A 14,222-nucleotide genomic window follows, 5' to 3' on the forward strand; every position below is an offset into this window, starting at 1 on the left:
GTGCTCTGTCCGTGAACTCCAGCAGTCTGGGGGTCTGATTTGTTTAAGTAAAGATGGGAAGAACTGTAATTATCAGGGTCTGTCTAATTAAACCATTAGAGAAACAGTACCACTGCCACCTTCAACCTGATCAAGTGACCCCTATTACCAGTAAAAAGACTTATTTCCCTTCCTATGTTTTGTACTGAAGTTGAAGGATTTAAATAAATGTCTTTGTGGCTTTCTGGGTTAATTATAGATGATCAATGCTTTCTGCCTTTAACCATTCCACCCAAACTCTGGGTTTGAAGTGTGGAGACAATCATCTGTCCCTTCTTTGTAAAATAATGCAATTACATAACACATATGGGGTGAAGTTAAACTCTTAACAACGTCGTGAAATAGAAGTAACAATGAGCACAGATGATGCAACATGGAGGCTTTAAAATATTCGCGTGACTCAGGAAGCAAAGCGGAAAACTGTCTCATTCATTCATTCAGCAACCGTAAATTCGGAGGTAAAAGAATTACAGTAGCCTTCACTACTGACAAACTACTTAACAATATCAACGTTCAGGAGTTTTATGTTTTTGGTTTCTTACTGGCCCCGTTTCCCAGAAGCCACTGCTGCAGTGGACCGACTGCTTTGGATTTCTGCTTCCCAGGTGAAGGCTTTTCTTCAGGTTCGGCATCATCAGGCGCTTTCCTCTTAACGGGAGAGCCGTTTTTCAGCCAGCTCATCATCATCTTACTGCTGGCCGACACCTGAGAAGGAGCCTGAAGAAAGAGAGTATACAAGACCAAGATGTTTATACTGACCTTTATTTATCAAAACTGCGTAAATAAATAGTGCAGATTAAAGAGTAAGGACAGAGTAGGAATTATCCCTACTTCCCACATCTGGAGTGGTAATTACGAAAACGTGTTCAATAATTCATTAAGATAGCTGACAATAAATATCCAGAGGTTTTGGGCAGAAATTATTTCAGAGACAGGCAAGGAATTTTGGTCACCCTATAGAGCTCACATCTTTACTACTAGCTCTTAAAACTCGCTGCACAGATGACGCTGTATTGGAGCATGCATTGTTACCCGCAGCTAGTTATACATCTATACTGACCAGGCATAACATTATGACCACCAGCCTAATATTGTGCTAGTGCCCCTTTTTGCACTGTGTATTCTGACCCCTTTCTATCAGAACCAGCGTTAACTTCTTCAGCAAGTTGAGCAACAGTAGCTCGTCTGTTGGATCGGATCACACGGGCCAGCCTTCACTCCCCGCGTGCATCAATGAGCCTTGACCGCCCATGACCCTGTCGCCGGTTCACCACTGTTCCTTCCTTGGACCACTTTTGATAGTTACTGACCACTGCAGAACGGGAACACCCCACAAGAGCTGCAGTTTTGGAGATGCTCTGATCCAGTGGTCTAGCCATTACAATGTTGACTTGCTGCCTAATATATCCCACCCACTAACAGGTGCCATGATGAGGAGATCATCAGTCTTATTCACTTCACCTCCCACCGATCACAATGTTATGGCTGATCGGTGTATATAAAACCATGCAGAGAAATAATGTTGCTTGTATTTTCCATAAGTGAAGCACCTTCATGGCGGTGGGGTCGAGCGGCTGCAGGCACTCGGGGGAGTTGTTGCGCGAGTTGTTGACGATTGAAGAGACGGGGTGAAAGGTCAGGCAGGATTTAGACTGAAGCAGTGTGAGAGCTTCTAGAGAGCGCACCTCCCCGAAATCCAACCACCGCCTCACCTCCTCGTCTCCATCCAGAATGGCTGGCATCCTGTCTCACACACACACACACTTAAAGACACACTCTAGCTTATAGAGGAACAAATAATCAGTCCCTGAACAAATAAACTGCACCACAGAATATATTACAGTGAACTCTGTTCTCGATAGATGGATGTGTAGCATGAGTGATGTCATGTTCTACCTGTCATGGATGCTCTGCAGGTTCGGTGAGGCGTTCACAGTGATCACAGTGTAGGTGTATAAAACCTCCCCACCACCAGGAGGAGTCCAGCAGTCAAACAGCCCCGCCATGGTGAGCAGACGCCATCCTGCCCACGCACCGCCATCTTCAGTGTCCTGTTAAAGGAGACAAACCAAACCTTTATTCTTTTCAGATTATGGAACATCCATAAATTATTTTTTTTACTTTATTGAGCTTAAAACATTTCAAAGGAGAATAAAGAGTTTGAACCAAGAATCTCAGGGATGGGAAGCAAACACTTATGCACAGAGCCACAATAACTGGAAAGGTATAGGTTGGTTTTTATAATTGAACCTGAACCAGCCAACTGCCACCATGTTGAAGATTTGACTTTAGGAAGATTTGTGCAGCTGTTCTGGTGTCTCAGTAGGTTATGGGCTCATGAGGCTCACAGTGATAACTGTGTTTGAGGCTCAGGAGAACCTTAAAGGCTTTACATTTAAGTGTGTCAGTGACGTGAAACAGAATAAATCCCTCTAAACCAGCTAAAACCACTGAAAACACTTGTGGCTCAGTGGCCTGAGGAGCTGCTTGTGGAGGTCATGTGATCATTTTTCATCCCCGACTTTTAACTAATCACTACATCAGCACTCAATATATAAAATGTGATTTTTAAAAATATTTACATTAGACATTCAAGTTCACTTGCTGTTAACATTTATCATACTTTATGTACCAAATGATATAATTCATATAAAGCACATGAGCTAACTCTCACTCATATTGTTTTGAGATTTCAGTGTGGGAAGAAGATATTTAAGTTCTTTAAAGTTTTGGTTCAGTTTAGTTTAACAGATTTAACAACTGGCTAGCATGCCCAAGCTTCATGATGAATCAAACATGATTCAGCTAAATCGATTAAAAATATCCGTTGCCAGAAGCATTAATCTTCCTTCACTTGTGTGCCTTTCTCTGTGATGAGCGGTCAAGATGATGGTACCTCTGCAGATACTATTCCATCCACTGTGAATCATAATCATTTCATTACAGTTTCACACTTCAGCCTTCGTACCCCTGGCTCTCTTTCACACTCTTCCTCCTTTTTAATCTCGTTCTGCTTCTCTCCTTGGCTCTGAGGGAAATAGATGAAGAAAGGCTGCTTGTCCTTCTGCAGCCTCCTCCACTCGTAGAAGCCGTCAGCTAGAATGACACAACGCTGACCTTTCAACAGAGGGTCCTGGGGCACAAAATAAACACAGACATGTAGCTATCAAGAAAAAAAAATTACAGTTCATCCAGTACCAGGCACGAGCTCTGTTTATGTATTTGTTCCACAATAATGAACGAAAGAATGCTTGAAGGCGATCGTGTTCACACCTTGTAAGACTTTTTCTCCAGCAAGCTCTCGCTGCGACAGTTAGTGGTGCTGTACTGCATCTTGCTGGGGTCGCTCTCCTTGAACCACGCCGGCACCAGACCCCAGCGCATCGTCGCTAGCACGCACTCGTCCACTGCGGCTTCCTGTCCAACACACGAAAGGCTGAAGTCAATTACATGAGTCAGATAAAAAACCCCACAAGCGATAATAACGGATAATAAACAGATCTCTAACACTTCTACAAATTACAAGCGATGATTTCTGTTTGCCTGTCACTGTGGCCGCAGCTCATATTTACTTTTAATTTGCCTTGAAGTTTCATATCCTCGTGCCATTACACGTTAGTGATCTAAGAATAACACAACTGCTGTTACACAGGAGCAGATGTCAGAGTAGCGTTAATAAAGCAAGTGTGCAAGCCTTGAGTGTGTGCAAATCTGCATGATGCGGTGTCAGGAATTTCTTCACTGACCCGTATAAAACGATAAAGGAGAGTCTCAGTAGCACTTTGCCTTTTTAAAGTGTCTGCTGGACAGCAGAACCGGACTGAAGGACTGAGGACTCTTGTTGTAGGAGGGTCGGTATTTATCCGCATCACCGTCCCGCCACTGAGGCTGTCGATGCTGTCCAGACCGGTCTCGGTACCGAGAAGCACGCCGGAGCTCATCGGGGGCCAGGGTGCAGGCTGTCCTTCCACACATGATCTCTGTCTACATCACAGAAAACACACAAACAAGAGTCAGATTAATCAATTACTCATTATTATACATTAATATAATTGAGAAAGAGCTATGATAATAAGAATGTCTGTTTTTTTTCTCTCCCTTTTTGTCTCTGGATGATTTCCTGTGTCACGTTATATTCGGGACTTTTATTTTGTTAATAAACGCTAGCACTCAGTGCTTCTTTAATATTAACAGTCCATTGGCTTTGTTTAGTCAATGCTATTTAGGAAAGCTTTTATTTTGTAGCGCTCCATATAAACAGTGAAATATTTTAATCTAGAATTACCTAATTAGTTTTGTTTGTTTCTGACAGCTAGTTGTTGCTTGATATAAATAAAAGGTTCGGGGTTTTTTTTTTACACCACCTGTATTCGTGTCCTGCGTTCTGATTGGCTAGTTCGTACTCAATCATGTCGCGGGTGGTGGGAATGGTGAACTCTGATTGGTGGATTGAAGATGTACATCATATTCTAGCAAATTGAAACGCAAGAGGCGGGATTTGTAGAATACGGGTAGACAAAGTGAACCATAACGGTAGGACGCTGACTTCGGCTAATGATTTAAAATATGCTGAAATTTAACTTGTAGCAGTAAAAAAAAAAATGAAAACATTAATTTATTGCTTTATTTGTGCGTTTTCAGCTACTTACCGGTGCGTCTCACAGAAACCGGCAACGGTTTATCAGCGCGACGTTAGCTAGCTAGCTAACTAACTTTTAGTCTATAGAGATAAAAAAGTAAAAAGTTAAAGAGATAAAGAGAGACAGAACAGAGTCAGGACAGTGTTGATTATGTAAAATATGTTAAGGTTGGTGAATCATTAATCATTCATTATCGTGTTAAAAATAATATAACTGACAGACCGAGTGTCCCGTGCGCGCGCAGGTACAGTATCCTCCCTCCCACTGAAGTGCGCGAGCTCATCACGCAAGTATATCTGGAGTGTAAATAGGACAGGATGTCGTTCTGCACATCAGTAACATGCAATTATCCTCCCCTTCTCCTGCTCACATCTGCCAGAAGCTCTCTTTACGCCAAGTGAAGTGTGAAAATCCATGTGAAGAAGGCAGATTTTCTGCACAGCAGTGACACTGAGCGAGCGGATGAGGCACAGCACTGATTAAACGGATAAAATAGTCCAACAATCTGACTTTAATGCAGAGTTAGATGCCATATAAAACGCATGGAAAAAGATAGAAAAAGAAGAAGGTAAGGAGTGTCTAATAAAGTGGCCAGTGCCCATAGTGTATATGTACATGTAGATTTCTGGATAATCATGACATCATTTTGAGTTAGACGAAAAACCAGATTAAACTGTGGCTACTCATCACCATCTGATCTAAATCACACTGTGTTTCAAACACATGACATGGCATGCTGCTTTTTATGTTTATATATTTTTAATGGCTCTAAAAGCAGCACTTCACATGTATTACTGAATAAATTCTATACACTAACCCCGCCCACTTGTTGTGTAAGCCCCGCCCACTGGCTGACCCCAGGCTGCAAAGGCGCATACTCTAAACTCCCTCAATAAAGTAAAAAAAAAAAAGGCTTTATCATTTGAACAAATATGACAGTGATTATGAAACTTATACGACAACAAATATATAACGATAGATTTATCAATTTTTAGTTTATAGACAGATTATATTACCATATATTACATGATATTGATCTTCAGTGGAATAAGACTGGCTCTTACTCAGATAAACGCACCTGGATGAGTGAGAATCTTCACAGACAATAAGACTGGCTTTTTACAGTTTTGGCATCTCAATGAGGAGTTTTTATTTTTCTTTCTTACATTAAACAGCACTGAGAAGGAAAAAAAAAATCACGAACATTCAAAACTGATGTTTTATACAAAATAAAAGTCAGTAAACGATATCGTGACGGATGATATAGTGGACACAGTGTCGTCCGTTTCTTTAATCACTCCGTTCCATCAAAATGAAAACATAAGGAAAATGCTTCTGGTGGCAAAAATACAACAACTTTCTCCCCTGACTGTAACAGGTATGCTGCTAACAGTGGACTGTACAAAAAAAAGGCAAACATGGTAATGAGACCCTGGGATCCAGTCGCATCAGCCGTCAGGATACGAGTGCAAAAGCTCACATTAGGGTACAGAAGGCGATGAACGGGGCACTCGCACCTCATGACATGATTCACACAAGTCCAGGGATCCGGTGTTGTCATGGTGACAGGATTTCTCACAGTAGCTTATCAGTGATTTCTTAGTGCACATCATGTGGCTCAGTGGGACGTGTACAGGGCTGGATCTAGTCTGGAATTTGGGAAAACTGATCCTTTAATGAGAACGGTGACAGTGATCCAAATGTTTACTGTCATTAAAGATGACGGCATATTTTCTTTAAGTGACCTTCAGAGTGTCATTAGGAGAAAAACAAACCCTTTCAGAATGACTGTCCTTTTCCACCGCCTATGGTCACCAAACCTAGAGGCATTCCCCACTAAAATGCTGGACTTCAAATGATTTAACAGTGCAAAGAAACAGAAATCAGTGGCCTTGCATCTGAGTAAGAAATAATCTGCAACGAAGCGAGTGAGACTTCACGTGTGAAAATACACACTCAAAGGCAATAACAACGGCATGCATGTCATCTTTGTGCTGCTTGAGAACACAGTGATGCTGAGCTGTGGGTTTCACTCTGCATAATAAAATATCTTCTCAAAACCAGACTATACCTTCAACCAAAAAGTGACATTTTACTGCATAATTCAGCTCATGAACCTGTGGAAATGTGGAAAAGCTTCAACATCATCACATTGTGGAAAAGGGTTATGAGAGTTCCTACTAGGATTAGTCTAAAACCAGCCCTTGACGTTAGACCTTGTTGTTGTGAAAGCTCTGGTCCCAGTGACTCTACACTAACACGATCGGATTATGGTCTTCTTTATCCGTCCAGCTGTTTGAGGATTCTCTCCCTCTCTTTCAGTGCCTTCCACGCCTGATCCTTTTCCTTCTTTGTCGGAGTGCGTTTCTTTTGCCTGGCAGCCATGATGCGCCGGAAAGCCTCCATCACCTCATTGTCAGCCACTCGGACACACTGGCGCAGCTCCTGCTTCCTCATCTCCTCCCGCGCTAACCTGGAGAGGCGACACACTCAGGAGAATGACTCAACAGAACACTGTAGAGGTGTAGAATAATACCTAATCTTTTTAACAAGTTAAATAAGTTTAATAAGATCTTTTTAATCAGATAAATGACATTTGTTTTATTACAAGACACCCCAGTCTTATTTTCCTCCTTCTCCTTGTCGGACTAATCAACAAGTTCCTCAGTAATTTGTACCCCAAAGACTGGTAACGTGTACCCTGAAACGTCTACATATTGTTCAGTGAAACTCACCGGAGCAGCTCCTGCTTTCGTGCTCGGTTGTGAGCGGTCAGAGCTTTGAGCTCGGCCTGTCTCTTCTGGAGTTCGGCCAGCACCTCGTCCTCCGAGTCGCCGGTACCCTGCCTCTCATCCGAGTCCAACAGACCCTGAGCTACCAGCTCCTCCCTGATCCGGGCCTCCAGAGAGCGTGTGTGGGGAACACTGTCACGAGAGAGAGAGACATGCACGTTGTCATGGCTAAGCTTTGAGACTGCCTCTGTACGTTTAGGAATTTAGTGTGTTTAACCGTCATTATTATTACCTGAAAGCTTTCCCCTGGCTGCGAGGTGATGTTCCGGCTCCATCATCCTTCGCTGGAATGTCTGGAATGGGGGAATCCTCCATAGGGGATATGATATTCTCCTACAACATAACCAGAACATCCTAATATGACCTAAAGCTAAAATACAGTGCTATTGTAGTTGTCAGGAAAGCTGTACTACACTGTACTACAATAGTAATAAATGTGTAACAGATAAGAGAATATATTTGATCAGTGTATCATCAGAAGTGTCGGACCTCCACTAGAGCCTGCAGAAGGCGCTGCGTGAGGGGACCAAACGGGCAGCCGTCCTCCGGAGGCTCATGCTGGGACTCAGACTTTTTCAGCAAAGCATCGACGTCTGCACAAAGTAATACAAGAGTTTGTGATTACGAAGGACAACAGTGAACAAAACAGAGCCACTAACAGCAACGCTGTTTTCAATTAACATCCAAATATCCATCAAACGACGTACAGAGAGTGTCTGTGTTACCTTTGGCATCGATCTCAGAGAGCGGACCCAGCATGCTTTTCTTCTTATCGTTGGCTCGCGCTCCCTCTCTCTGCTCTTCCAGCAGGTCTTCTTGTGCCCAGCGCTGAGAGTAGTGCTTCCCCAGAGCGGGAATCTGCAAGACACACACACATACACAAACCCATAATTTACACACAGACCCACAGACAGTTGACTCACCAATCTTAAATCTTAGATCTTAAAATGCAGAAGCTATATTCTTTTAAATCCTGTTAACAAAATTCAGAATATCCACCTTCTGGTTTCACAGGTATAAAGAATTCAACATCGATTCACATTCCGTGTGAGGAAATTCTATAAAAACAGCCATGCCTGTGTTACCTTGTAATACTCCGCTTCATCATCAGGTGGTTTAAGAAGTTCTTCAAGAACTCTGATCTCTTCATTGGTGATGTCTGCACAGTAGGGCTCTACTGAAGCCCAGAATCTGTCTCAAACACACACACACAGTTTATATATATAGATCTGACAGACTTGTGATTTTCTCCACACTGTATCCTCACAGATTAGGAAGAAACAGAAACATTAAAATCTCTGCCATTCTATAAAATCGTAAATAAATAAAATCAATCATTTTTAATATCAGCCCACCTGTTTGGAGTGTCGTTCTTGGGGTTGCGGGGCATGTCCTGTGGGTCTTCACCGAATTCATACTCCTGGACTTTGGGCTGCAGGTTTTTGGATTTAGGCCTACCTGGACCAGGCCCAGGCCCGTGACCTGCCTTCCCTTCGAGTTTTGGCTTCTTAGGCTTCGGATGGCGGGAGGAGGCGGTCGGATCGACTTCTTTCCCCATCTTCAGGAACCTTTTGTCGCCTTTTTTGTCCTGCCAATCTGTTAGGATCTGTTGGGAAGTGTGGAACAAGTTTTATGTTATGTGCTGGCTGAGAGAGAGAGAGAGAGAGAGAGAGAAACAAAAGAGAAGAAAGTGAGTGAAATACATCTTCTCACCTGTCTCTGCTCTTCCAGCGCTCTGAGACGTCGGCTGGCCGAGGACAGCAGCGTCTCCAGCTCCAGCTGCAACGTGTCCAACTCCTCAATCCCGATGCCATCGTCCTCCGAGCGGCCCAACACCGCCGTGTAGCGAGGACACACTTTCACATGCTCCACAGGCTTGAAGTCGTAGTATTTGAGCGGCGGGCAGTCCTTTAGTTCGCTCATCTTCTCAGTTATGGGGAACTGCGAGATCATAACACACAGCACTGCTGTAATTGAATAAAATCTCTGACATTCCTCGAATCGTTCAACCCTCAACTCTGTTGTTTCTCACAGATGTATATTTTCATACCTGTGTTTATGTTGTTCTTGTTAAATGCATATTTTTTGTAAACCTTATAGGTTTTTCTCCTTGGAAAAATTGATCCAGGAAGCCAGTATTTTAAGGCAAATTTATGATTTATATGGAATTTCACATAATGCGCCTACAAATCCCAACACTTTATTTCCTTAAGTGTTTTAGATCTATTTCTACATCTGACTATAGAATATGAAGTCGTATGATAAAAGTTTATCAGGTTTAACAGACATTAGATTACACTGGCAGAGTTATAACAAGCAAACCATTGATAGCTAACAGGAGCTAGCGTTCGGGAAAGACAGTACCTGCAATTAAATGTTTAGATAAACTTTAAACTAATCCCAGATCGAAGGATAATCACATAACCCGTCTGCAGCACGCGCTAATATTAACATCTGTAATAAACACCTCAGTTAGCATCTACATGACCAGTGCTGTTTGCTAATTAGCTTGGGAAGAATGCTAGTAAGCTAATGGGAATATGCAGGACAAAATACAAAAGCGTTTGTTCATTTAACATCTCCGAAAACAGGCATCGAAGGTGTTTTAATTCATTTAGGGCAAATACGTACATAAATCAGACACTCATTCAGAAGATTTATTCAAAAATTTCGACATATATTTACCTTCGAGAAGCGACATCCATTAGAGGCTGTTCCATTCAGTGAAACGGGGGAGAGGTGTTATATTGAAACGAAAATATTCAATGCTTATGTTCGATGAACAAGGTTTTATAAACAGTTTTAATCTGAATACAATCTAAATGAAAATGTAAACCTTTTTAAACTCAGTGATTTTTTTTTTATTTCAAATAATTCAAAGCACGTAGCATTAAACATCCCCATTCTAACACAAGCACTGAAATTGGTTTTTAAAATGGTATGTTCCAGTCTAGGCCGTGAGACAATCGTGTAAAAGCGATACAAAACGAAATAACATAACGATATTTTACTGAAATAGTTAACGTTCATCAGTAGGTGGAGATGTATAAAATAATTAAATATATTATATTTCAGCAGTAAGCAAGCAAACTGATCATGTTTTACTATTTGCCATATATGGAAGAAACGCGAATCAAGGTGAAATCGGGACCGCGCTTGCTACCGTATTATTTATAATAATTGTGATTTGCTAAAGCTGTTTTTGTCTAATTGCAGTTTCTCTCAAAAATTCTTTCAGATATCTTTTCCACATGAGTGTATTATACGTCATAAATAATATTTTTTTGGTTATTTATATCGTTTTTACGCGTAAAAAGAGTTGCACAAAATCAATATGCGCCACTACTACATAGTTTTAAGACACGCATCACTGAAAACGTACGTAGCGCTACAGGCGTAGGCGTTGTTTTTTCCCCACACACATTCCGACGAACACCGCCTCCCGCCCGTGGATTGGTTACTACCAGTTCTTTTGATTGGCTAAGAGTTCATATTGACAAGCTATTATCCAATGCAATCGATTGGAGCTCAGGAGGCGGAGTTTTTAGGAATACGGGTGGTGGAGAAAATAACACCAGGCGTGGCGTAAATACTTCCGCCTTTCTCAAAGGACCACAAAAATGGTAAGAAGATTTCTGCCGCATCAAAGTGGCACTATTTTCTTTTTTTGGGGTTTAATGTTCACTGTCTGATTTTTTTTGTTATAATCAGAGTGATAAATTCTACGTTGTTTGAGATCGAAATATGAAGCTAATTAAACCTAAAATTCCGTATTGGTCTCTGTGCTAGCTTGCTAACGTTACCTAGCTAGCATGTATTACAATGTTATAAGCGCGTAGTATATCATTATTTATTTAGACTAAAAAATACACATACTTTAATCTAGATAGAGGAGGTGTTTATGCTGTATTTATGTGTATTCATTTGCATTAAGTGATGCTGTCTCTGGTATTCACTGTCACTCCCTGATGATGATGATGAAGATGATGATGATGATGAAGCATAGATTCCTACAAGAATGTCACCTGTTAGGATGTTTTGATAGAATTCCCCGCAACTCATGCAGAATCCATAATGCAGTCTGCTCTACTGACCCCTTCCCTTTATAAAGCACTGGCCCTAACGCCTTGTGTTGCAGGTGACTGACATCACAATTCATTTTGTTTTAAAATGTCCACATTTTTCCAGACGGCGACTCTGCGTCCGTACCTGAACGCCGTGCGTGCCACCCTGCAGGCGGCCCTGTGTTTGGAGAACTTCTCCTCTCAGGTGGTGGAACGGCACAACAAGCCGGAGGTGGAGGTCAGGTGAGTCAGAGAGCGCCTGGGCTCGCTTCCTGACTGTTCATTGATGTGAACTGATAGAGCTACAGTTTGCTGGTCACGGTTTGGAGAATTTTTACTCTCGTCTCTCTACAGGAGCAGCAAAGAGTTGCTGCTGCAGCCGGTGGTGATCAGCCGTAACGATAAGGAGAAAGTCCTGATCGAGGGCTCCATCAACTCGGTGCGGGTCAGCATCGCTGTCAAACAGGTACCGCGTCCTGTTTCCTTTCTTTTATTCTCCTCAAACTGTTATTCACAGAGCATCCTAAACGTCTGATTTCTTGCACTCAAATCACACCATTCAATACAAGATATAATTAAAGGTGTTGCTGAAAAACATTTAATTTTCCTGGTATCTGGCAACCTTACCTTTTTTTTTTAACTTATTAAAATGAAATCTGATGTCTCGAACCAGGCGGATGAGATCGAGAAGATCCTGTGCCACAAGTTCATGCGCTTCATGATGATGAGAGCCGAGAACTTCTTCATCCTAAGAAGGAAACCTGTGGAGGTGAGTCAAAACTAGAGAGAGCAATAAACACGCATCTGCTTGAAGTTTAACGTTTACTTTTATGGTGTCAATAACACTACGCTGCTGATGAATAAAACAAGTAATAGAACAATTTTTGGAGCGTCCAGTGTCACAGTACAGACCCTTTGTGGTTTCCCAGTCACGCGACAAGGCAGCGTGAGTTTTGTTAAGTAGAGAGAGAGAGAAAAACAAGCGAGTGGTGACGTAACAACTGTTTAGAGTTGTTATAACGTAAGTGAGAACTTGTTTGGTGGACGTCCAATAGCACACAGTGTAACTATATATGGATAAAAAGTAAGCATAACTAAAACACAACTTTAGGGTGGAAATGCTGTGTAGAACTTCATCACTCATGTCAGTGTTGTTTGTTGTTGTTTTAAATTAGACACAAATTTCAGGCGTGACGGATCAACATAATTTTTAACCAAACATTTCACAAAAGATCTTTTTGTGCATTAATATAAATCTCTGTGTGTGTGAATTTCACTTCAACTTCTCCCTCTCTCTCTCTCTCTCTCTCTCTCAGGGCTACGACATCAGCTTCCTCATCACTAACTTCCACACGGAGCAGATGTACAAACACAAGCTGGTGGACTTCGTCATCCATTTCATGGAGGAAATCGACAAAGAGATCAGCGAGATGAAGCTGGCCGTCAACGCACGCGCTCGCATCGTCGCCGAGGAATTCCTCAAAAACGTACGCCTCTTTTCTCTCCCTACAGAATTAGCCGCAGTGATCGGTACACACTTGCATTTATTTTGTTGTTGTTGTTGTTGTTGTTGCAGTTTTGAGGACATCTGTCTCGGTGCTCTTTATGGAGTTTGCTGTAAAGAGAGAGCGAGAGAGTGTGCGAGAGAGAGAAAGAGAGAGAGAGAGAGAGAGGCATCGCAGGAATTTAAAGCTCAGCAGGAGCTCATCGTCACAGAATCCAAAACGAACCCGAGGAACGAACCCGACTGATCCTGCGATGACGTACGCAGCATCCCCCCCCCCTTATTCCGCCTTCCGTCTTCTGTTAAAGGTGCTTCTTGTTCCCATGGATATTGATCACTGTACGTTTAAACATAGAGAAGAAGAAAAAATGAACCCCATTTTCTGAAGAATAAAAAAAAAAATACTCAAGGTCAAGGCAGGTCCTTAAAAAGTATTATTCAAATATCCATTAATATCCATGGGCACAGGAAACACCACCAACAACACGATGTAAAGTGGCTTGTATTCATTGTTGCGTCTTTTATATACTCCATGTGGTTTTGTTTAGTTTTATTTTTTTTGTTACGAATACGTGACGCATCACGACAGGCAAAAAAAATAAATAGTGGGTGTTTATATTTTGACACAGCCTCTGATTATAATTGCAGGTGAAATATAAAGTAAAGAAAAAAAATGTAAAACTGATGGTAGCGATGAAACCAATAAAGATCTATTGCGCTTTGTGTAGCCCGAGGGATTCGTTTCATTCTTTCTATGAGAAGAAAGCCGCAGAGGGAAACCATATCGCCTCCAGATCTGAATCAGACAAGAGTTCTGTTCATGGTCTGAACCGAATCTTGGTATTAAAAAGCAGAAGAATGATTCATTTCCTTCCTTTGTGATGTGAAGTCAGTGCATGAGAGCGGACAGCTCTTCTTCTTTTCTTTTCTTTTTTTAGCGTAGTACAGCTGAGTGACACGACGGAAATATCATAAACTGCTGCTATTTAAAATGAAATATTAAAGTAAAAACACGACATATACAGAAATATACACAGATCAGGTATAACATTATGACCACTGAGAGGTGAAGTGAATAAGACTGATGATCTCCTCATCATGGCACCTGTTAGTGGGTGGGATATATTAGGCAGCAAGTCAACATTTTGTCCTCAAAGTTAGAAGCAGGAAAAATGGACAAGCG

The 14,222-nt window shown here is 41.8% G+C and overlaps 3 protein-coding genes across 9 annotated transcripts; 1 reads left to right on the plus strand and 2 right to left on the minus strand.

Annotated features, from left to right (window-relative positions):
* Positions 1-40: 40 nt before the first annotated feature.
* hmces (5-hydroxymethylcytosine binding, ES cell specific) lies at positions 41-5,115 on the minus strand. Of its 6 annotated transcripts, none has more exons than XM_058373527.1 (9): positions 4,902-5,115; positions 4,689-4,759; positions 4,404-4,508; positions 3,786-4,023; positions 3,313-3,456; positions 3,008-3,172; positions 1,936-2,090; positions 1,590-1,782; positions 41-756 (listed from the first exon to the last, which is right to left on the minus strand). In XM_058373527.1, the coding sequence occupies exons 3-9, from the start codon at positions 4,448-4,450 to the stop codon at positions 562-564; spliced, it is 1,137 nt and encodes a 378-aa protein (XP_058229510.1). In that variant the 5' UTR covers positions 4,451-4,508; positions 4,689-4,759; positions 4,902-5,115; the 3' UTR covers positions 41-561. The 6 variants fall into 6 exon arrangements, with proteins under 6 accessions (XP_058229510.1, XP_058229515.1, XP_058229511.1 ...); XM_058373532.1 differs by having other exon boundaries at positions 3,826-4,023; positions 4,902-5,111; XM_058373528.1 differs by lacking the exon at positions 4,404-4,508 and having other exon boundaries at positions 4,902-5,113.
* Positions 5,116-5,941: 826 nt separating this feature from the next.
* tada3l (transcriptional adaptor 3 (NGG1 homolog, yeast)-like) lies at positions 5,942-10,556 on the minus strand. Of its 2 annotated transcripts, none has more exons than XM_058374175.1 (9): positions 10,157-10,556; positions 9,185-9,412; positions 8,827-9,077; positions 8,557-8,662; positions 8,197-8,329; positions 7,961-8,064; positions 7,704-7,804; positions 7,415-7,603; positions 5,942-7,152 (listed from the first exon to the last, which is right to left on the minus strand). In XM_058374175.1, the coding sequence occupies exons 2-9, from the start codon at positions 9,392-9,394 to the stop codon at positions 6,960-6,962; spliced, it is 1,287 nt and encodes a 428-aa protein (XP_058230158.1). In that variant the 5' UTR covers positions 9,395-9,412; positions 10,157-10,556; the 3' UTR covers positions 5,942-6,959. The 2 variants fall into 2 exon arrangements, with proteins under 2 accessions (XP_058230158.1, XP_058230160.1); XM_058374177.1 differs by lacking the exon at positions 10,157-10,556 and adding an exon at positions 9,522-9,543.
* A 398-nt stretch (positions 10,557-10,954) lies between these two features.
* On the plus strand, positions 10,955-13,766 carry arpc4l (actin related protein 2/3 complex, subunit 4, like). Its single transcript, XM_058374138.1, has 6 exons — positions 10,955-11,094; positions 11,660-11,778; positions 11,890-12,001; positions 12,209-12,304; positions 12,852-13,022; positions 13,112-13,766. The coding sequence occupies exons 1-6, from the start codon at positions 11,092-11,094 to the stop codon at positions 13,115-13,117; spliced, it is 507 nt and encodes a 168-aa protein (XP_058230121.1). The 5' UTR covers positions 10,955-11,091; the 3' UTR covers positions 13,118-13,766.
* Positions 13,767-14,222: the final 456 nt, after the last annotated feature.

The sequence above is a fragment of the Hemibagrus wyckioides genome, linkage group LG21, assembly GCF_019097595.1.
Source record: "Hemibagrus wyckioides isolate EC202008001 linkage group LG21, SWU_Hwy_1.0, whole genome shotgun sequence".
In the NCBI taxonomy this organism is placed as follows: Eukaryota; Metazoa; Chordata; class Actinopteri; order Siluriformes; family Bagridae; genus Hemibagrus; species Hemibagrus wyckioides.

Coding starts and splice junctions, on each gene's coding strand:
- arpc4l (XM_058374138.1), top strand. Junction 11,779..11,889: donor AAGCCGGAGGTGGAGGTCAG/GTGAGTCAGAGA, acceptor GTCTCTCTACAG/GAGCAGCAAAGAGTTGCTGC. Junction 12,305..12,851: donor TAAGAAGGAAACCTGTGGAG/GTGAGTCAAAAC, acceptor TCTCTCTCTCAG/GGCTACGACATCAGCTTCCT.
- hmces (XM_058373527.1), bottom strand. CDS start 4,450: ATGATTGAGTACGAACTAGCCAATCAGAACGCAGGACACGAATACAG. Junction 4,024..4,403: donor AACGCAGGACACGAATACAG/GTGGTGTAAAAA, acceptor TCTGTGATGTAG/ACAGAGATCATGTGTGGAAG. Junction 1,783..1,935: donor CTGCAGAGCATCCATGACAG/GTAGAACATGAC, acceptor TGTGTGAGACAG/GATGCCAGCCATTCTGGATG.
- tada3l (XM_058374175.1), bottom strand. CDS start 9,394: ATGAGCGAACTAAAGGACTGCCCGCCGCTCAAATACTACGACTTCAAG. Junction 8,663..8,826: donor AAGAACGACACTCCAAACAG/GTGGGCTGATAT, acceptor TGTTTGAGACAG/ATTCTGGGCTTCAGTAGAGC. Junction 7,805..7,960: donor TTCTGCAGGCTCTAGTGGAG/GTCCGACACTTC, acceptor GTTATGTTGTAG/GAGAATATCATATCCCCTAT.